The 24,433-nt window shown below is 37.7% G+C and overlaps 1 protein-coding gene across 1 annotated transcript in view; it reads right to left on the bottom strand.

Moving 5' to 3' along the window:
* LOC120530344 (protein APCDD1-like) overlaps positions 1-21,453 on the bottom strand; it is a 53,596-nt gene extending 32,143 nt beyond the window's left edge. Inside the window, exons 1-3 of the mRNA XM_039754764.1 lie at positions 20,787-21,453; positions 11,781-11,964; positions 5,424-5,955 (exon numbers count right to left, since the gene is read on the bottom strand). Coding sequence (XP_039610698.1) covers positions 5,424-5,955; positions 11,781-11,964; positions 20,787-20,850 — 780 coding nt within the window. The 5' untranslated portion in view covers positions 20,851-21,453. The remainder of the gene's footprint in view (positions 1-5,423; positions 5,956-11,780; positions 11,965-20,786) is intronic.
* Positions 21,454-24,433: the final 2,980 nt, after the last annotated feature.

Raw genomic sequence — 24,433 nt, 5'->3', positions numbered from 1 at the left:
CAAGGAGTGGAATTCACAACCTTCATTTTTCTTAAATTTGTGCAAAACCTTGATATTGTAATTCAGCAGATAACCCTTTAGATGCACACTTAGCAAAATTACAATTAAAATAATATCAAATATATCAGGGTGTGCACCCTAGTTGTGAACAATGCCAGGTAGCCCTGGCCTGACTTGGGCATATGTTTTGACACTGTCCAAAATTAAAGCCTTTTTGGGAAAATATTATTTCCTACCATTTAGCTAGTGTAGGATTTACATTCATTCCATGTTTTAATTTTTCTTACTAATTAGCTCCTGCTTTGGCTGAGGTTAGGGGTAGTGGGGCTTACGACTGCAAATCTACAGTAACTGTTTTGTGATATGTGGGATTGACTGTATTTCTGATTGAACAGACTTTTTAAATCGTTACATTTTGTTTTTCTGAAATATGTTTGGTTGTTGTTTTTTTTTCTGTAATGCATAGATTTGGAGCAAATAAACAAATGATTGCTTAACTTAAGCCATGGTAAGTTTGATTATGCACTTATATTTTTATGTATCTTTGTTTCAGAGATTTAAGAACATACGTGAAATGTGCATCTCTTCCTTCCTTAAACATTTTTATGTTTTAATCAGTGTTGTCAAGTAGTTTGGATAAAAGATAATGGATAGAAATGTAATATGTTTGGAAAGAATAGACACATTTTGTAAAACTGAAGTACCAGCAGGACAAGGGCTAATGGAATTCAGGAGATCAACATTATTAGAGTCAAATTTGGGGCTGGGAAAACAACCATGAAATAAATATGAAACAAACCTTCTCATTTATAATGTGTTTTCCTTTCTTTTAAAAGATATTCATTTGTTCAGTATGAATTGAGAATTGAAGTCCACATACATTAAAATATGCACTTAAAAAACTGAAAATATTTTAAACTGACTCTACACATTGGATTAATAAACTTTAAAACTGCTCCATGCATTAAGCAGTTTGATTTTATCTGTTTGACAGTTGGCTAAATTCATGGGGATCTTTTTATGTAGATAAAGAGGAGATGAAGGGGGGTCCACTAATCTCTGTGTGTGACATGTCTGGTGAAATTTTTCAAAAACTGACACAATGAAATGATGCCAGTACCTATCCAAGGTCAAATGATTGCACTGAAGATAAATATCTTAAAACGTATGTAAAATATGTTTATTTCCTGGGATTCTAGGGCTTCATACAAAAGCAACTTCAATTAAATATAGCATTGGTATCTGTATTTAAATTATACATGAAAGCTCTCAAACTTTTTATCCACACACTTCCTGAACAACAGCAGTTCCTCACTGGTTGCTGATGCGCTTTATTAGATCAGTTGTTATTAGTTCTAATTCCAAATGTTGAACAATCTCACACAAGATATAAAGTGGCTCCACATTGAAATGAACACAAATCAACATCCCTTTTCCCCACAAATAAAGGAAAGAAAAGGAGGACTGGCCCCTCCAGCTCCTCCACTCCCTGCACCTGTGCAGCAGATGTTGAAACAGTTGCAATGTAATGCTCTCTGAAATACAGGTTTAGCTATGCTAATGCTTGTGGAGCTACACATGGTCCTGACATAGGTTCCTATTAAAGTATAGTATGACAATAAATCCTGAGATTTTGTACACATTATCTAAAAAATTCAAGTGTTCATAATTTCCTAAAGGCATCTTTTTAAATAATATTCATAACTCATATATATTTTGAAATGGTATTCACTTCTTTGTGCCACTCTAATGAGAGACAACGTATACTAAACTCAATCTTTTGATCAGAATTGGTGGATTTATTAATCAAAACATACTACTGGTGAATGATCAAAGGGAGAACTATTAAAGGGTCTGACTATTGTAGGTTTGGTCCACAACTAGCATATGTTGTCATTTTACTACCCATAGTTCTCTCCCATTTGCCTGTCTGTCAACACTCTGGTCTCACCAGCTCCTTGCTAGATGGACCCTTGCCCCAACTTACCTCTCAAGTCTAAGCATATGAGACACCTGGCACAAAGCAGTCTTTCAATACCACCCAGAAATTACTTCTGTGGCAATCGCTGGAACCATTTCTAAGGTCAGCCACAACATTTTAAAATCCTAAAGACACCTTAAGAGCTCCCTCTGGTGTCTTTAATTATCCTTGTTATTTCCAATTACTAATTAAGAGGAGATGCACCCATAGCCGATCCCATGCTGCCATCCCAATATAATACGCAGTGGGAGCTCATTTATTTCTAGAAAAACACCACTGATGCCATCTAGAGATCTTTTGTACTTCTTCGAGTCATCTCATGGCCCCCCATAATCCTTTGTAAATTTTTACGTCCATGCCCACAGAGTAATTGCTTCCAGGGCACCCTTTAAGCATATGTGCCTGGTGGCAGCTTACTCACACTGGCACCCATGCTATTCTTGTAGGGCACCATTTCTGTGCTTGTCCTGACCCAGCTACTCCCTGCCAGCCAAGTAACGCAATATGTAATTTATGCCAGGTGTGAATATTTATAATGTAACTGAATCTTGTAATAATATGAATTGAATCAATTGTCCCAGACTAATAAAAGCCTGAAACAAGAAATAAATGCTTTCAACTAGATTCAACTTAAAAACTGAGATGGGATTTAAGTATAAGACTAGGACTTTTGAGGCTGTAAAAATGCTATTGATTTAAATTACCACAAGAGTTTTACATAACATTATACTTCATTATGCAAATGTTTTCCACTATTCTATGGAACGCTGTTTGGAGCAAAAAGAATTACTGCCTCTGTTGTCAAATGGGCATAGTTCAGCAATTAATTAATGCACAGATGTTGCTGGGCTTCATTTATGTTGATCAGGTTCAAACTGCTTTGTTTTCCTTCCTTTTTAAAACAAATCTGTATCTTTAAGTGTACAGATTATGTAATTCATATTTTGTAAAGTTTGTATTTGCATTTCACTTGAAATTGTCACAGAGTCCTGAGCCTGCATTCAGTGAAGAACAAAAATAAACTGAATTGAATTGAATATAATCCATTAAAATGCTGTGATTGATATAGCATTTAGGCCAGTGTAAATCCCTCCTTGTGTCTGAACAGGCCCTGGTTTATCCATGACACCAACTGTCACAAACCATTTTGAATATGAAAAAAATCAGCAGGGTTGGGACTCAGACATTTTTACTTTACGTCTAATTTTCAAAGACTAATGTATGGTATATGCATTAAAAACCAAGGTACTTTTCAAATATGTTTAAGCATTTGTACATGTTATTTTTGTGTTTTCTTACTCCTCTATATAGCCTTTTTAATTTTTACAGGACTATGGAAAATTTCCCTCTTGCAAGCCACAAGTACTATTTTCATCATGAATAACGTTCACGAGAAAGGCATCAAAATTTCATTCATTGAAACTGAAGCTTAAACTTTCTTCCAGTAACAGCCAACTAATTTTGCTAGTATCAAATACTAAATGACTTAATGTTACGATATTATACTGTGTTTATATTTGCCTTTAATTTCCAGAATTGAGTAAAACAACACAGACCATTTCAGTATTAAAGAATGTATGGACTCTATCCATTTTGAACCGAAGAAAATGATTCCTCTTTGTATGCCATTATTGACTTCACTTTCCCACCCTACATGATGTTGGCGCATACTCCCTTTGAATAAAAATTTGATATTGATGACTCTATCAACAGGGCTCATTCTGAAAGCTTCTAGGGTGCGAACAACTGAGATAATGATGAGGCACACTCCTAATTATAATATATTCAGCTTCTTTAAACATTATCACAAATAAATAATATAACTCCTTATGTAAATACAATTTTTCATTTTTATCCATCTAACCATTGTCTGAGCCATTAACCCAATATTCTATACTGTCATATATTGTAACTAGATGTTAGAAAGTTATAGACTAGAAAATAGATGTTAGTAAAAACTACCTTAACAAATCTTAACCATTGGCTAGTGGCAACTTACATAGCCCATTGTATTCAGTGAAATGATTTTATTTGAGTATTACTGAACTAGTAAATAACCACACAATCTTGATACAACTTTTTCTGTTACCTGGCTAATCAGGGTCAATAATGGGTTTAACTAACCTTACGCAATTCTGCCTTTAGCTCTCCGTGTAAAACATGACATCCAACATTTCAAGTATGCAGTTCATAATTCCATCCCTTTTCTACAGTTACTGTTGGCTGAACATTGGATATTGAAAGTTGTCTGAAGCATTCATAAAAGCAGCACTTTAGGAGACATGGTCAAGGAGCGCAAAGAGCATTAATCTGATCATGGCAAAACTATATTAAACTAGTGTGCAACTACAAATTCAAAAATAGGCAAAAAGATCTAATACCAAATATCATCTGATATCAGATAAGAAAAGCACAAACAAAATCACAGAGTGAAGTAAAATGAATGGAAAAATGAAAAAAAGATAGGGAAGATAGAGAAAGGACCTGAGAGATCAAAATGGTTTAGCAACGAGAGGTCAAGAATCAGTTTAGATTTGCTGGTAATGACTTTATAAGGACCTCATGTGTCTTCTGGGTAATTGCAGTTATCAAGCAACTGTCATTTGAAAGTGAAGCCTAGACAATCTGTGCGTAATGGATATAGATGGATGTGTTGTTATGTTTTGATTATTTAATTGTGTTTCAGCCATACTAAGCTTCAGACACGTGTGTTCAATGGTAAAAGCTTGGAGTCCCTAGGAAGGAAAGTATTTTGTGAGTGGTAGTGTTTGCAAGTAGTTGGGAACATCAGCAAAGCTGGTATATAGAAATTATTACATACGGTAGCTTTCCTTAACATTATTAAGAATGAATCAAAATCAAAGTCACAAAACAAAAGACATGAGTCAAAACTGTTTTTATATTTCCCTATGCTTTCATTCTTGTTTTTTTTATTTTGAGCACTACCCTCTAAGTCTTTCTTTCAAGTGGGTAAAGCTTGGATGCTTTCCTATGTGCATTGCTTTGTTTTATGATATTCCCTACAAAGCTCTGCAACGTGTCATGTCCACAAAATGGCAGTGACCATTGAAAAATGCTGAGAACGGTTAAAAAAAAAAGTACAAATGAATAACACATCAGAACAAAATGAAAGTGTCAGAATCTTTCCTGACAATGTGAAAACAAATGGAAATGAAAGTTTAGAGAGAAAGAACCAACCAAAAAAACTAATCAACTATATATTCCGGACACTTAAAAGTTCACTTTAACAAAGGTGCCTATTTGTTTCTCAACATGGTATCCTATTCAGAAAATCGATAAATGGATAAGTAGCCTTGACAAAAAGACAGTTATTGTTAAACCTCGGAAAGCTCCCTTCCTGAAGCAGGGATCAACTTACACAAATGAATATTATCATGAGAAAAATAGAGAAAATAGCGTTTATATAGAAAGAATGCCTTACCTTTGCATTCTGTAAGGCTGCCTGGTAGCTTGAAGGCCTGTAATACATCCTTTGAGCTGGCTCAGTGTGTATATCCCCCAAAAACAGTTCCTCCACAAGGTTGTCTAAGTTGTGATGTAGGTACTGCTTCTCAACACGCATCAATTGCAGCTCATGCATTGCAAAATTGAGTGCCCGTGAGCAATCACAACCCATGTCCTCAGTCCACAGGTCGTAGCTAACATTCGGCTTCCAGGGTTCATCCCGAGTCACCACACCACGGCAACTACGGTTCAGTCTCTGGCTAATCTCCTTAACCACAGTTTCACTGTGACAGATTATCTGGATTCGATGTAGCTGGTAGTCGGCTTCAGTGCCTCCCCGAATGATCCAAGATGCCTGGCGTAGACGCAGCTTTCCCCGAATCACTAATGTATACCTAGGAGTTGTGCAGTGATTATCTCCATAGTAAAACTGGTATGCTTCAAAAGTATTGTTGTGATAGAATTTGTATGATCTAGTGAGAAATTCAGGGCCTGGTCTCACTTCACAACTGCAAAGAAAGGAACAGAATTCTTGAGATTAGTATATCCTAAACAAAAGCAAATCAAAGTTGACTGTATAAATAAAGTGGCAAGACTTTTTGACTGTCTGCCCGCCTCTGCTTTATACATTTGAGAACTGCTAAAGTCAAACTCAATAATATTTGCAAAATTTCCTTTTAAGTGTACTTATTGCCTGCAATGCATCCAAAAATATTATTTCTGATATTAACATATTTTAGTTCTCAATTTTTATAATATTCTTATTGTAAACACGTAACTACCAAATAAGTATATAACTGTGATTTTCTTACTCACCTGTATTACACACATCACCTGCTTCTATTATTTTCACTGAGACTTTTACATGAAGTTTAGTATTTGTAAATTTATCGTCATTTTTTTATAAGTGCCACCTTGACCCAGAACAATGATTGTCACAATATTCAAAAGTATTTAAAATAAACTCAAGGGAAGATGATCAAAGGAAGAACTAGGCTTGATTTCACACTGTCTAGTTCCAATCTAATAGCGGTGGAGGTGTACAGACACATTATTACTCATCTTCCAAAGTTTCTCTTAAACCTCTAGTTGCATAAACTGACATACTATTGCATCAAGATCAGTAACTGCAGCTGCCAAGTTTGAGATACCATCCAACTAGATGTTATGTAAAGTGACATTGGCTTAAAGGATGCTTAAGTCATCGGTGTGGGATCTTCCTTTAACTTTTGCTGTCAGAAGGTCCTATCCTCTGGTCTGTGGCACTGCTTAGCCCTCTCCAACCCTGGCAACCTTTTGCATACGTGTCAACCTATTACACTTTGCTTTCCTTTGATTGTTGTTTTTTCCTTTTGTTAATAGCTCCCTGTGTCTTTGCTTCTATGAGCAGCTCTTTAATTTGTTTTAGCACTTTTATCTGGGGTGGAGTGACTAAGTGGCCTCTAGCTAAACTAATGTAAATGAATTTCAAGTATTATCGCTTGTGCAAATATTTCACTTTACAGTCCATGTTAAGTTTGAAACTCTCATTACGCGACTACATTTTTGCCTTGTCAGAAAGGTTTTCCTTTTGTGAATTTTACGTAGCACATAAATGTTAGTTGCCTTTTTACAGAGAAAGCAGCAGTCTGAAATGTACAAATGATTTATTTGTTGTCCTATAAAAATGTGCCGTACTGTCATTATTAATTCAACTTCCTTAATACTTTTTACAGTTTAAGGTAGTTTTCACAGAAGCAATTATTTCCATAACTTAATATTAAAAGAGGATTAAAAGGGAAATATTACAGTGGGAAGAAAGGGGGCACACTGCTTAGTGCAACTGAATTTTAGCTCCTGCAGACCAGGCCAACCTACATCTGGAATTTACACATTCTTCCCCAGGCCTTTGAGTTTTCTCCAGCTACGCAGAATTGTTCTCCTTCATCCAAAAGGTGTTCAAATTAGGTTAACCGATGGCTCTAAATTGGTGTAGTGTAAATGGTTGGGGTTGTGTGTGTGTGAGTGTGCCCTGTAATGAACTGGTATATGCAATCTCGGTTGGTTCCTGCCTCAGCTCATACCCCTGGGTTAAGCTTCTGTCCTAGTTAACCTGAAATCGAAAAAGCAGGTATGGAACATGAATAGAAAATGGCCGGGACAGGTTTAAATAAAGCATTGCATGTCTGAAGTCCAAACTATTAGTAAGGTGCTTAACCTTAGCAATAAAAATGACAATAATCATAATAATATTACATTTCTATGCAAGCTTAAAGAGACTGGATGGATCAGATTTTCGGGAATCACTTTTATTAAATGCCACAGGCAGAAATGCTGGAATAACCACTTTTATAATGACTTTGGACTAAATGTTTTGCGGGAACCTGCACCAGATGCAGGTATGTTAATAAACACAAGGAAATCATGTTTTACGACCTGATTTACTCTTAATCCCGACTAAGATATTGTATTCATTAGTCATTTAATGCAGGTAGACATTTACAAGGTTTCTTCTTATGGAGTGAAAATGTTTATCAATGTATGTGTTCTGAAAAGGCTTATTCCATGTAGTGTTATGAAAAACCTAGTTGACTAGGGGCGGCACGGTGGCGCAGTGGTAGCGCTGCTGCCTCGCAGTTAGGAGACCCGGGTTCGCTTCCCGGGTCCTCCCCGTGGAGTTTGCATGTTCTCCCGTGTCTGCATGGGTTTCCTCCGGGTGCTCCGGTTTCCTCCCACAATCCAAAGACATGCAGGTTAGGTGGATTGGCGATTCTAAATTGGCCCTAGTGTGGGTGTGTTTGTGTGTGTCCTGTGGTGGGTTGGCACCCTGCCCAGGATTGGTTCCTGCCTTGTGCCCTGTGTTGGCTGGGATTGGCTCCAGCAGACCCCCGTGACCCTGTATTCGGATTCAGTGGGTTAGAAAATGGATGGATGGATAGTTGACTAGGTGAAATGCAGGGGATACGCACAAAAACAAGGTAACGTGTACACTCCTTTGTCCTGATGTATTGTCATTTACATTATAGTTTTCTATCTTAGAACTGGAAAAGTAGGGTAAAATACAAAGAAAACCTTGGCAGCTGCCATATGTACAACTTGTCTAAAAGAACAGACCTATTTTAGGTAGATGGATCGGGGTATAAGGATAAACCTCCTGTGTTTGAATTGTGTCTTTATTAGGGGCAGGGCTTTGGTACATCTGGTGTGGAGGAATTTGTATCTGCACGATGCGACACTATGAGGCAATGCATTCCTTCTGACCATCTGGTCTTGGTTCATCATAAATTCCTTCAAAATTCTATGTTTTACATTATTTTATCTGGCTCCACAAAAGAATCTTTTTTAAATGTGCCCTTTTTAAAAGTAATACTGAATTCTGTTCTGATAAATGTCTGCAGGTTACATACATCAAAAGCTTTAATATATTTCATGATAGGCATAAAGGCAGTAAGAAAACTGGACATATTTGACATAAAACTATTAATATTAATGTCTTCAGTTACAAACAGGCAGACAATGTTCTTTCTATATAAGAGCCATCAAAATAAAGAGCAGCTGCACCCTATAAAAGGAAAGCATCTGCACTGACATCTTGTTTTCAGTCTAGGACTGATGGCTAGGTGCTGGTATGGCTAGGTAAGTCGTAAACTGCTGTACCTGTTGGGCACAAAAGCACTATCCCTTATCCCAGTTACTCAACTCTAACTATGGAGGTTTTCTGTGCCTTAACATAAGATGCTTCCCTTGGCCTCTACCCCAACCTCGCTTCAAATTCCTCACAGCAGCTGCAAGACGTGTTACAATATGTTTTTAGTGCAGGACACCAACTGACTCATACAGACAAGACCCATGCAACATTGTCACAAGCACTTAATGCTTTGATAATATTAAAAATAATGTAGCAAAGTGTGATGCCAGTGTGCGTGGCTTGTAAGGATTTAAACTCCTTTTCGTGGCTGCTTTTATAGCTTGCTGCCCTGATAAGGATCAGGAGGAATACAAGTTAGTTAGTAAGACAACAACATGTTGAGAATAGCGAGCAATATAAAAGTGCAGAGAAGAGGACGAAGACGTACTTGTATTATTTTGGAGGTGTCCAATGTGTAGAGGCAGGGACAATAAATTCAGAATATAATCTAGTGAGCACCTTTGAATTCACCAAGTAAAGCGACATTGTCACAGTATCAAGTCAGGGTCCACACAATCTATCTACTTTTTTTCTTCTTTACACGTGCAGTAATATTCTAGGTTCTAAGGTTTGAGAGTGAATGGGATAGAATCAGATACAAAATGATATGTTAAGAGCACCAGAGAATAGTTTAGGATAACTGCTCCGAGTACACTTGTAGTATAGAGCAGTGGGATGGTTTTTAAAAAAAAAACATTGTGAAGGGGTTTGGCTATATATTTTGCATAATTTTTGTTACAATTACGAAAAGGCTAATCGGGGAAGTAAAGTGCAAAAACTGACCGATAAAACACTGCAGCTTTGCACAGCACATCTAGAAGTGGTTAGGCAGCCTTCTGCTGTTATGCACCTAAAATCTGGAATAGTTTACCGAGAGAAATTCGCCAAGCTAATACTGTGGAGCACTTCAAAAAACTGCTAAAAACTCATTATGTTAACATGGCTTTCTCATAGCTTCATTTTAGTTTAATCCTGATACTCTGTATATGCATTTAATTATCAATATCATTCCTGGTGGCTCCATGATCCATACTAAACCCTACTTTCTCTTCTGTTCTTTTTCCGGTTTTCTGTGGTGGTGATTTGTGCCACCACCACCTGATCAAAGCACTGTGATGTTCCTACATTGATGGATTAAAGGCCAGAAGTCCACATGACCGTCATCATCAAGTTCTTCCATGTGAACTCTGAATAAAATGAGGACTGATTGTGAGGTCAGTTATGTTAGGTAGAATGTCTGGAGTTTTGTTGTTTTTTCTGTCCTCCCTGGCCATTGGACCTTACTTTTACTCTATGTTAATTTGCGTTCCCTAATTCTATTTTCTTATTTATTTTGACTTTTTTCTCTTTATTCAGTATGTAAAGCACTTTGAGCTACATCATTTGTATGAAAATGTGCTATATAAATAAATGTTGTTGTCGTAGAGTAACTCGTTGCAAGAATTAGTGCAGGTAAAATAAACAACTGTACTTTTACAAATGAATATCAGTTTGTGACTTTGAATAAGAGCTTTTATTAATTAAATATGAATTATATTCAAATGGCGGAATTTGATTTGACAGCCCTAGTGTGTACCGCAAGGTTTGTTGGTTCAATCTAGCCTTCACACACACTCAAACTTACTGATACCTAGAAAATTCTGAGTTGACAATTAATCTAAAATGTGTATTTTTGAGGTATATTAGACAAAAAGGGTATCATAATATACCCAAATTAACACAGACAATGTACGTACACACACACTGACTAAACTGAAAGATAAGAGAGGTAGCTGCACTAAGTACTGTGCCACCCTTATTATAAATGAGAGCATAAATTAAAAAGGAATTCAGTTGGAGACTGCGCTCATAGGCTGTTGGACCTGACAGGTATCCTTTGATTTCTTAATGAGGTAATCTGCCTGTATACTGCGTGTGCAAGTGTACCATAGCCCAAAAGACAAGAAAATATTGGTAAATTGGAAAAAAACAAGGTAGACTCTCCAATTAGAAGAATGTTAGTTTTATAATTCGACCAAATTTCTCTAATGGCCATACTTTACTTAATTAACTGAGCAACTGTACCCTCTTTAGGCTTTCTTCTGTGGTTTTTAACAGTGATGCTCTGCAGATTCATCACAACCACAAAAATCATAAACCAATCTTTAGCAATCAATATTGTGCTCCACTTATTCTTTTTTTTTTAATTCAGATGCATACCTTCAAGTTTTTTTTGTTTCATGAGTAACAATAATAAAACTAAAAACTCCAAAACTCTTATTTTAATTAACTAAATTATTCAGTAGTCAAAACTATAATTATACACAATGCATCACAAAGACTGAACTTGAGGAGTATGGATATAAGTCAATGACATAAAATAGGAAGATATCTTTGTATTCAAAAGTCCATTACCTTTGATATTCATACCTAAATAGGTACTGTGCCTTATCTGTATTCACATATAATCCGCATTTACACTGCTTCTGTTCAGTGCATTATTTTCATGGAACTATTGTCCTTAAAGTCTTCTTAAAATACTCTTTTAATTCTATGTAAAAACAAAATGCATAAACGAACTGAAGACCAGTTAGATCATTACAATAATTATACCCTATATAATCCTCATTCAGATGCATGTTTACACCAGTTTGCAAATGATAGCTCTTCCATGTGGGCTTTTCTTACCTTGTAGAAACCCAGTGGCCCTCAATGTTTGGGGGCATCTGTACTGTGATCCGGGCACCATTGTGAAGATGCTTTAACATGTGATGGCAGTGAGAGTCCTTTGGCATCCTTCCTGCATGTTTTTGTAGAGATAAAGGATTTCCTCGATTTTCTGGACTGCGTAACATGGCACACTCCACAAGACCTACACAAAATGCCAAGAATAAATGTAAATGTGGGCTATCAAAGAAATAAACAAATGAAATAGAACATAATCTTGAAACCTTGAATGAAAATTTAATTGTGCTATATTTATCATGCTGCGTTAAATGTCAGGCTGCTGCTTAAGGATGGGTGCAAATTATTGATAAGTGAATAATCCCACCCTTTGGGTACTGATTTGTGTATTATTAAAGGATCCTCAGAAATGTCACTAGGCAAAAAAAATGTCTATGTGTCTCCTCTGTCTGCCATGCTCGTTTACACCACATGTCCAATGTCAACAAGGGCGTCTACTCACAGATGCCTGTACTTATATTTTACAGTAAGACCATACATTAGATTTATTATTTTACTCCCTATGCATAATATACATGAATGGACTTCTAAAAATGAGCCTCAAACTCATTCCTAGTGCTGCTTGGACTGTATCCTTGATTTATATAATTGAAATTCTGAAAGTAATATACAGTACATCAGAGTGTTTTTTTAAGATTGGTGGTTGTAGTTTTTTGTGGAGTCATCATTGCTGTTGTCCTTATGTTGTGTATTTGTGTTTGTTTTACTATACAAAATCAAATTTTGTGCTACTTATACTCTAATAACAATAAGTGATAACAGTAATCAATGCCACATTTCTTGACTGAGATGAGCCTTATATTAATTTTATCATAACAAAGAAGATGGACCTGCTGTGTATGTTATGGGCTAGTACCCACAGAAGCTGATAGGCTCTCTAAGTGCTAAAACTTCAAATGCAGCAAGAGCAATGTGAAAAGAGATTGATAAAGTTAAGAGGGACAATTGGTATAGTCATAAAGAGATCATTACAGTTGCCTTTATGGTTAGTGAGTGATTCAAGCAGCTATCCAAGTGAATCTGAATGAGGCTGCTGTTTGTTTTCTTTATGGTTTGTGTTTTGCCCATCTTATAACTTAACTCTTGAGTAATCGACTGTGGTCTGGCACAGTTTATTCTTAGTCTGCAGTGGTATCATATGTTAAGGGGACCAGCTGCGCCATTAATATATATTGTGCTATAATGGTGACAGAGATGTAGCAAGAAGAATTTTCCCCTTATAATGATGGGTCAGTTTCTGTGAAGATACTTTCTTTATGGAATTTACATGTTCGCAAAATAAGTGTTTTCACAAAGATAGTCCTAATTTTCTGCCCATGGACAAGCATGTCTTATTTATTTACTTATTTGGATAACACCTTTACCCAAGACAACTTACAAAATTTGAGAGACACAATTGGCAAAATTTTTCTTATTTTTCCAATTGGAGCACAGGCAGAGGAAGTGACTTGTTTAAGGTCAAACATCGTCATACAGTTCATTAGCTTAACCACCCTGTCTGCACATTTGATCTTGTATTTTTATTATCATCAGAATTTTTCTGGGTAAGATGTCCTGCAGTGGACTAGTGTCCAGGGGCCTCATGCATAACGCCGTGCGTAGAATTCACACTATAACATGATGTAAGAACAAAAGCCGAAATGTGCTTATGCACAGAAAAATCCAGATGCATAAATCTGCGCATTAGAAGAAAGAAGAAAAGGAAGGTGCAGTGAGAGTAACAATGCTAAAGCAGCTATGGTATTTGGAACAGTTTGACCATTCCGTGGACCATTATACTGTTACAGGTTAATTACAATCACATGCATTAAACTAATAAACAATATGCGGTTAATTTCAGTCTATTTATAAACTCACTTATAAAACTGTTTGGCTTTAGAATACATAGCTAAGGACAAAATATTACTATTGACAGCTTTGTTTAGCTCACCTCCAAGCTTATATTGTATGTAAATGGAACATTCCAGTTATCCACCTTGCTATATTCTGTACAAGCAGTAAAATGGGTTCAATTTGTTGGCTAATGTCAAGGAATTAAAACATACATTTTTTGAATGTAACAAAACTGACAAGTAATACACAGTGTAACATAAATGACATAATAAAAAAGGCCATACTGTACATATAGAAGCCTGAACTAGTAACGTCATAGAGCAGTGGCTCCCAAACTCGATCCTGGAGACCCACTGTGGCTGCAGGTTTTTGTTCCAACCAGATTCACAATCAGTGATAGTAATCGATAACAACTGATCGCATTTAATTAACTGGTCTTTTTTACTCTTCTCTTATTCTGCATTCAGAAAAACACAACAGTATGGTTTTGACATTTATAAGACTTTTTGATATATCTCTATTTTTTTCTCAAGCTATAAATTGTTAACTCTCTTTTGTTGTTTTCCTATTATTTTTCTTTTTACCTATGTAGTTTGCTCCCTTCACTTAATGCAGCACAGCAAACACCCAGGATGACGAAAGGTGTAATGACTTCAGTGTCAGTCGCACTAATTAGTAAATAATCAATTAAATAACCACAACACATGGAAAAGCAGAATGAATATTAGGTTGAAAATACTGTTAACGACTAAAAAAAAAACCTGCATATTCCCCATATAACTGCTTATTACATTTTAATAAAAGTCTACCAAACTTAGTTTGTAATTTCTACACTGGCTCCAAAACACAGAAACTAGGAATTAATGACTTACTGAATTAGGCTAAGAGTCCAGTGAAAAACAGAAGTTGGTTGGAACAAAAACCTGCAGCCACAGTGGCTCCCCAGGATCGAGTTTGGGAATCCCTGTCATAGAGAAATGTATTTTGCTGTGTTTTATGAAATTTTCTCTTCAATTTGTATGATTTTTTTCTTTTACTTTCAAACTTATAGTAAAATGTTACTGGTTATACTCGGTGTTTCAACCTTTACCTTTTCAGTAATGGGACAATTCAAGAAAATTTCAGAAAGAGACACATTAAAGAAATGTAGCTACAATTTATATATATTACTAACTTTATTTTTCAATAGAGCATACATCCCACATATATCTGTTTGAAGCACTACTGTACACATTTGGACTCTACTGGTTTTACAAAAATCCTATTAATAAACGAGTGTGCAAACAATCTTTGAGGCTTTATTCCATCATCTGATATGACTAGTGGTTTGTAAGGCTCTCTTTAACAAGTGGTTTCATAATACAATTTAAAAATTCCAGGGTTATCTAACTGTTGTAAACACTATGTAATGATTTATTTTTGCCTGTTTTATTTATCAGTTAATGACTTACAAATTAAACACTGGCCATAGAATATTCAATGACTTGCTGTGTTAATTTTCATTCAAACCTAACTTACATATTGATATCTGATTTGCAAATTCAAGCTTGTTGTAGATGCTGAATAAAAACACAAGATACTCAGGGAATGAGCAAATAAGGATTACAAAAAAGAAAAATGCCAGTTCTAATCAACAGTTTTGCAGTATGTGCACCTGGAATGTTTATAAAGAACTGAATCATAGTATTTGTCTTGAAATTTGTAATGATTACTGCAGACTTGTAAACCATTGGCTTTTTCAAATAAAATAGATTTTCTGACATTCCAAATCTGTAGTTAAATTTGTCTGATCAAACCAAAGTATTTGCTCAGATAAAGCACATCAGCTGGCCACTGCCTTCAATAGATTAAGACTTGAAAAGTGCAAGTAATTCAGTTTTTTGCTAGGTTTGGTCCTGGAGAGTGCAAACATCTACATTTTCATTACAATAAATCTCTAAATCTGAGTCTATTTTGTGATGTTAACTGTTTTAATACTAACACTTTTTTTCTTACATGTTTTGCACAAAATCTGTGGAACCTATTTAATGGTCTCCTTAACATTTCTAAGTACAGTAGTTACATTTATAAATTCTGACAGTGCTGCAGTCAAGGCACACCTATACACCAACCTTTTTCTATGTGTAGTTTGTGTGCTGTCTGAATATTTGCACAGTTTTATCTGGCAACTGTTGTTCTTTTCTAATATTTTTTTATTGACTCGTTTACTCCACACTATAAAGACTGTGATGTTAAAGTGTCCATATTTACAACTGTAGAGCTTCAGTACTTGTTTTACATCTTTTGCTGGAACAGTTTACCAGACAAATCTGTAGACATAATAGATAAATGGATATATTCTGTCTCTATAATTGAAGGCTGCTCAAACACAGTGGGAGATACTGACTGCAAGTTTTATGGTGAGATCACTTCTGGTTAACATGTAGTAGAATGAATCTTGTGTACTGACTAACATGTTAAAATGTGTCTGCTCACCTGAACTTCACTGCTTCATATGAAGTTTACATTATTGTTATGTTATTAGTGAGCTTTTGCAAAACACCATAACACAATAATGCATTACAACGATGTCACTTGTGTTGCATTCTTCTAGGCAGATATACCAAAAAGTACAGAAACTTATCAAAGTGGACACAGACAAGTGTCACGCTAGTGTTTGTTAGAAGACCTACATGAAAATAACTCAAAACAAATGTGAGTAAGAAAGAAGCTCATTTGAAGTTATCTTAGTTTATGATGGTCATTTAAACTGGAATAAAATCTGCAGCTACTTTGGTCCTTTTTGGAAGTAGCATGTCTGCTTTTGCTGCAGTGTATTCGATAAAATCAGTAATAAGACCAAATTGATTTCTGAAACGTTTACTGACTCAAATGCACATTAACATAATTCCTTGAAGACTGGCTGCTTTTCTCATTGTCAATAAAGGGCATCTATCCATTTTTTTAACCTGTCTTACCCATTACTTGGGAAAACACAGCTCACTGTCTGCAGGAGCACAGAATGTATAAGGAAACCACCCAGGATTAATCAGTGGCATATTTGCACACACATTCACACTCCATTATAGCAGACCAATTTACTTTGAATGTGCAAGGAAACTGGAGTACAGAGAGGTATCCCGCATGGACACCTGATAAACATACTGTATACTGTAGAACCTGAGCCTTGGTCTCCAAAAATGTGAGGCAGAAGTACTAAAAATTGTGCCACTCGTTTAAAATAAAACAAGATCAAAAGGCAATATGAAAAACAGTATGAAAGACATTATTTGCACAACATTTCCTTATAGTTATTACACATCTTGATTAAGTTAATTTTTGAATCCACAAACGGAAAGCATCCATCCGTTTTCAAACAAGCTTAATCCATTTAAGGTCATGACGGGCCACAACCTATCTTAGAAGTATTAGCCACATGGCAAAATTCAACGGTACATATGGGGAAATATTTCAAATTAAACATTACCTGTTACCTGTGCCATACTCCTCTGATTAGGAGATTAGTTGCAATGAAATCAATCAACTGCTGCTGCCATGCAAGGTCAGGGACAACCAGGACTGAGCTCTGGTTTTAAGACCAAAGGAAAAGTTAATTGAAGGCTACATGTTCAATTGAACAAGCCGGATTGTCAAGTGTTTAAATTAAACCTAAAACTACAAGGCAGCGTGTCTTAAATTGCCCTTCCTCATTATAAGCAATGAGACATCTTGAATATGTCTTGAAATTACTTTTCAGAAGTCCTTTTATAAAAATAACTAAGTTAATATGTTTGATGCTGGTTTTATTGTAATGTTTACTTCTCCAGCTTACTGTTTTTCTGTATCATATGCAAAGTTCAAAGGCATCTTGATTTCTTCAGTCTACTCAAAAGACACTTTAGACTGAAGGGGTGTGTCCAAATAACTGTTGTTCTTAGCCTAATTAAAAGGTTTAAAGGAGAAGAATCCAGAGACTAAAAATAAGAAGAAAATGACTGTGGGTACAGAAAAAAACATATTAGTCAAAATTCAAATGCAGCTAACGGTTTAGAATCCAGGATCAAGCAGCATTTGGAAGAGAAAGACTTGGACAAAATGGACGTTATTTTCTAACGAAATATGAATGAAATCCACACTTTAAACTACAAAAGAATAACGCTTGCATGTACAGTATTTAGTAACCAGATGTTTCAGTCAAGTGTATAATTTGACCGCTTGTTTACTTGTATGGCAACTGTGAGCATCTTAATGAGATCAACAATAATAACTATGCATGCAAATCCGAAACCCACTTGACCCTGTCGTTTAGAGGCGCTGGGAACCACGTATCAGTTATGGAATAAATAAATAAATAAATATATGTAGTACTGTAAATACGTCGATCACTGGGCCACGGTACGTTTACATCAATAAGGTTATACAGACGCATATATTAATTTTAAGATATGTATGCGCTGTTCATTGGCGAGCCTGTTACGGAATCAGCAGATATTACAACACTTCAAATAATATTATAAACATGAAGTGGAATAAAAAAATAATTCTAAGCGCTACACCGATGATACCGTTGCTTCTAAAATATTACACTTATTATGAATTAATCGGTCGTAGTACTTCAGAACAGGGGCTACCCGATGTACGTATAGTCACTGCTGTGAAGTGCGAAAAGTGAAAACGACACTTTAGACTTACGGCTGCCTAATATCTTTGGGCACTTGCTGCTTGGGAGTACATGCTCTGTTTGTACTAGACTGCCGCGAGAATACGTAACTACAGCACGGAAGCACTAAAGTTATTCTTCAAACGTTTATATGCTAGAAAACGATAAGTAAGAGCAAGTAACCGTTATATGAGTAGGTCCAGATAGACTGCGTGCGTGAGTGTGCATGCGATGGACTGGCACTCGCTCATGGGTTGGGTTTTTGCCTTACAGATGCAATCCCTCATTAGACCAAGCGGATGTGAAATTGAAAGAGCGGTAGATGTTACTTGTAATAAAAAGAAGTACACCAATGGTTGATTGAATATGTTCCAGCTTCACATCTTATCTATGAAGCTTTCTCATGCTGTCACAAATTCACTACGGTACAGTATCTTGGCGTCTTGCTGTACATGACCTGTGTAATATATCCATGTCGGATCATGCGTAATAGCTTGTCCTTTTGCGTATAAAAGTGCTTTACTTGACTGACAACTTTATAGAAAGCATACGCAGGGGTTCCTCCTTGAATAATGATAATGCTGAGAAATTGTTGCGAAAACGTGCACTTTTATTTCCCACACAATAAGTCGTGCACAGCATCTAATTCATTCATCCTGGCAATTTTGCCAGCGCATTACTCAATGCACCCCATGAAACTGGCACCGCACCAAGCGATCGCGGAAACCCTGCATTTTGCTCCACTAAGCTCACGTTCTTGCTCCAAGGTGGAATGCTAATACATTTGTGACGTAGGCATACTATTTACAAATAATATTCTTACATTAACTGAGAGCTTCTTTGGTTTATCCGATCGCTATACCTCTTCAAATAAACCCGATCAGCCAATTGTGCTCTTTTTTTCTTGGTCATTCAATTATAAGATAACAATCAATGATCGCGGTATTAAATTTCAATACAGTCACCTTTATAAACAATACCAAAAAAACTCGGGGGGCATGAACGCTCTACCGAATCCTTTCTAGGTTTCTATGTGTTTGTGTGCGTGTCTATATTTATTTGCAGTTTTTTTGCTCTCACTTTACTAGTTAATGCGTTTTATTTCTTCCTTGCTGTGCTACTATAGTTGAAAAAGATTAAGTTAATCGACTTGTTTTATCAATCTCTTGGGCTAACAAAGACAAAATTTCGAATTGTGTAACTGCTATTTTGGGAAACCGTCTAATGCAATCTATCCGACAAAGACGCTATATTAGTGCATTACTTTTAACTGAGCTATGAACTATATGAACAAGGAGGCATGTGGCTTTTTTTTTTTTTTTTTACCAAATATCATCTTTCTTATATTCCTACTGCTGATTTTAGAGACGTTTCAGGTGCTTTTAATTTTCAGTTACCATTTTCATTCGTGCAATACTAGCAGAACCGACAGTTACCTTAATATGCCAGAGCAATTACCAGTTCATTTTTAAAAAGTATGGTAAACTGTAAATGTTGACTTTGGTTAGCACATTATCTTTTCGTGAATATTTAACTATACTACGAATCTGTGCTCAGTCATGTTTACATGGATGTAGTTCTTTTTCTCTCTCTCTAACAGTCACGCAGTATAATTTTAGATTGCACCATTACCGCTGCTACTTTTTTTTCACATTTTCTGAACTTAAGATTTTCCAGTTCATGGCTGCAGATTGACAATGCATGCACCATCTAATACTCAAAAGTCAGTTTTGCAGATACATTAAACCCGGGGATCAACAGCTCGACTTACTGCTGCGAGTCAGCCCGACATCATGCCTGCTTTCAACAAGGCAAGGTGCTATTGCGTCTGCCTCACAGGAGTCAATAACCATTGGATAGGCAGGTTACGTGTATGTACTTATTCTTTCAACTATTGTACCCATTAATTTCACAAACTCAACATTTCAATTTCAGAGTCGCAGACAGCCCGAGCAGAGCTCTGCCTTCATTGAACGGGATCATGGCAGAACTCAGCCGTGACCTCTTTCTTCCATCATATTTTTACTCAAAATTTGCATTAATCCGTTTACAAGCTCCCGGTAAAGGCCAAATTACTGGGTCAGTTTAATGTCATCAGCCAACCTAAGAAGCTGTCCTTGAGATTGTGGAGAACTCGGTAAGCGCCGAAAACTCACATGAACACTGTGACTGCGCCCAGGCTGGGATTTAATTTAAGATATATACAGTAGGGAAGAGGTAACATAACTGCGCCAACTTGCTGCTCTCATGATACATAAATAGAATTCATAAGTATATTCTCCCATTATCTGAGCGTTTATTCCATTACGGGGTGACGGGTAGCCGGTGTCTCTCCCTGTCGCATCGGATGCAGGGAAACAACTAAAGATGATACAAATGACAGAACACAGCAAGCTCACGCGCACGCACCCTCGTTTAGTCACAATGTAAATTCGTGATATGATCTTAAGAAAATAAAGTGTAAAAGGGACGCTTACCATAGATGACAAGTATAAATACGAAAAAATAGTTGCAAATCCACCGTGAGGAAGAAGGTAACATTTTAAAAATCCTATTATGGTTCTCGCCGTTTCCAAACACTGGCTGTCCGTTCTACTGTACGGGCGGCACGTCGCTTTTCCCGAGTTAATATATAACCTCGCTGCGCCTCCTGGAGAATCCCTTGGGAAAGCACTTGACAGCAGCTCTGAAGGTTCTGTAGTACAAAACACACTGAAGACCTTATTTTTTGAGAGAAGTCCACAGCGACAGAGAACGTACTATCTTTACACGAACGGCTCTTCCAGAATTAAAGGACGAGAAGGTCGCTTTGCCAAAGACCAACCCGCCAGAAGTATTCAAGGTCCGCAGGACTCGCTAAGCTATCGTAGCATTCGTTTCATGAATCGAGCAGCTGACACTTTTAAAAGTTTCTTTGAAGTCCGCGCGATTTTATTCACGCACAGCGTTCGCCTAAATAGCAGTGATGTTAAATCCAACGAAGCCTCAGGCAGTTAGCGCCTCTCAGCCGTGCAGAGCTACGCGTGTGCGGCACTGCCACTCTGACACGACATTCTTGTTTACTCGACCTCTTCTGCGTGTCCAGATCCTTTTGTATTTCTTTCTGTGTGTGATCCCTCACGGCTCATATTCACATAGACCCACATGAAGCTCCTCGGGAGGAGGAGGAAGAGGGGGAGGAGGAGGAGGGCTTGGGGTGGGGACTCGCAGCTTTCCATCAAACTGATGAAAGATTTCCACTGTTGAAATCCGAATCTGAAGTTGGCGCAAGGGATTAGACATTAAACACTTCAGGAAGAGTCTGTGTGGGGCTTCCAGTGTAGGTGGCTTTAGTGGTTGTGGGATTCCAGTGCCCAGTTACAGACCGGACTGAAATCGCGAAATCACAAATCCTGTTGCGCTCGCCTGCACGCTGCGAAGTTTTATAAGGGAGCGTATTGGACGAGCGCCAGGACTGCTGCTGGCTTTGGATTTGTTGGCTGGACTATAACTAGACATCTTTTATGTATTACTGCTTTCTTTTTTAATTTCGATATTTATTTCATGTCATTGTTTCTTTTATGTGGGCGCATTCACCTGCCTGTCACTCTGTTAAGCTATGACGGACAAGAATAAGTACGTCGTTTTTATTTTTTTTAAAGAAATTACATATCGGCTAAAGTATTTTGATTGAATGTAGTTTTGTATAGAAATTTCCTTTCGAACAATTACAAATTAAAAACAAATTAAATAGGTAAATATATACATTTTATAAAGGCGACACACACTGTAAAACAAATGTTTCAGATAAAAAAAGTTTGCAGCTAACTTTATCAGTAATGTGAACTTCTGTTAAAATTAAGTAGATCCAACACCTTGCAATGAATAAAGTGCATAATCCTTTCCTTAACTTTAAAAGTACTTTTAATTTCACTGTACTTAATTAGGAGTATAAATTCATTTTTTAAAGTTGGCTACACAAAAGCTAGTTATTGAAAAGTGCTTCTTTCTCAATATTTAAGGGTATTTTAGTAATCCAGGGCAGGGTCACAGAGCAGCTGGAGCCTATTCCAACAAACAACTAGGACAGGCAGGAACAACCCCTGGACACACACACACAGGCAGATTTATCAGTACCAATTCACCTAGCCTGCATATCTTTGGACTTTTGGAAGAAACCCACACTGACATGATGAGAACATGTCATGTCCAGATATGTGAACAGTGGCAGCAGTGCTTCTGTGTGACTCATTTATGCATTATGAACTTTGTAAATATAAATATCAATATTGATATGTTTTTATGATGACATTTCACACATTTAAAGTGTTCCACATAGTTTTGTGTTAGCATTTCCAAGTTAGATTGTGACATCAACATAAAACCTTTATCCGTTATATCACAATCCAAAGCCTGTATACAGACATTGCTTTAATGATAATAAAGCTTGTGCATAAAGCAATCCTCACTTTAATGGAGTGTTTCTGCACTACAGTCAGTGTGTTCAACTTGCAAACCACATGCCATGAACTTGTGCAGACATACTAAGTAAGTGGGAAATGAGACATCCTGTTTCAAGGGAAGATTGGGAGAAACACAACAAATTTGACTAAAGTTACCACAACATAATTTTAGTTTTTTTTTTAATCAGTAAATTCATTAAAAATAATTCAAATTACTTATGATATCAAGGTTAATTAATTACTATTATTATTGTGTCAACACATCTTATTAAATAATGTTTGCAATTCACAAAGTTTAACAATCATCAGAAAGTTTTAAACCTCCTATGAAGAACAAAAACCTTGGACGACGTTTTCCCTCGCCCGGACGTGGGTCACCGGGTCCCCCCTATGGAGCCGGGCCTGGAGGTGGGGCTTAATGGCGAGCGCCTGGTGGCCGGGTCTGCACCCATGGGGCTAGGCCGGGCACAGCCTGAAGAGACAACGTGTGTCCCCCTTCCCATGGGCTCACTACCTGTAGGAGGGGCCAAGTAGGTCCGGTGCAGTGTGAGTTGGGTGGTGGCCGAAGGCAGGGACCTTGGTGTTCTGATGCTCAGCTACGGAAGCTGGCTCTTGGGACGTGGAATGTCACTTCTCTGAAGGGGAAGGAGCCTGAGCTAGTGCACGAGGTCGAGAGGTTCCGGCTAGATATAATCGGACTCACCTCGACGCACAGCTTGGACTCTGGAACCAATCTCCTTGAGAGGGACTGGACTCTCTACCACTCTGGAGTTGTCCCTGGTGAGAGGCGCCAAGCAGGTGTGGGTATACTTATTGCCCCCCGACTTGGAGCTTGTTCATTGGGGTTTACCCCAGTGGACGAGAGGGTAGCCTCCCTCTGCCTTCGGGTGGGGGGACGGGTCCTAGCTGTTGTTTGTGCGTATGCTCCGAACAGCAGTTTGGAGTACCCACCCTTTTTGGAGTCCCTGGAGGGGGTGCTAGAGGGCATACCTTCTGGGGACTCCCTCGTACTGCTGGGAGACTTCAATGCTCACATGGGCAATGACAGTGAGACCTGATCTGAACCTGAGCGTTGTTTTGTTATTGGACTTCTGTGCTCGTCACTGATTGTCCATAACAAACACCATGTTCAAGCATAGGGGTGTTCATATGTGCACTTGGCACCAGGAAACCCTAGGCCTCAGTTCGATGATCAACTTTGTGGTCGTGTTGTCGGACTTGCGACTACATGTCTTGGACACTCGAGTGAAGAAAGGGATGGAGCTGTCAATTGATCACCACCTAGTGGTGAGTAGGCTTCGATGGTGGGGGAGGATGCTGGTCAGGCCTGGTAGGCCCAAACATATTTTGAGGGTCTGCTGGGAACGTCTGTCCCCTTTCAGAAGTAGCTTCAACTCACACCTCCGGCAGAACTTCGACCATGTCCACAGGGAGGTGGGGGACATCGAGTCCTAATGGGCGATGTTCCGTGCCTCTATTGTTGAGGCGGCTGACCAGAGCTAAGGCCGTAAGGTGGTTGGTGCCTGTCGTGGTGGCAATCCCCGAACCTGTTGGTGGACACCGGTGGTGAGGGATGCCGTCAAGCTGAAGAAGGAGTCCTACCGGACCCTTTTGTCCTGTGGTATTCTGAAGGCAGCTAATAGGTACTGGCAAGCCAAGTGGAATGCAGCTTCGGTGGTTGC

This window comes from Polypterus senegalus, chromosome 5 (genome assembly GCF_016835505.1).
Source record: "Polypterus senegalus isolate Bchr_013 chromosome 5, ASM1683550v1, whole genome shotgun sequence".
Taxonomy (NCBI): Eukaryota; Metazoa; Chordata; class Cladistia; order Polypteriformes; family Polypteridae; genus Polypterus; species Polypterus senegalus.
The sequence above is the reverse complement of the archived record's forward strand: the minus strand, read 5'-3'. Positions and strand labels throughout refer to the sequence as shown.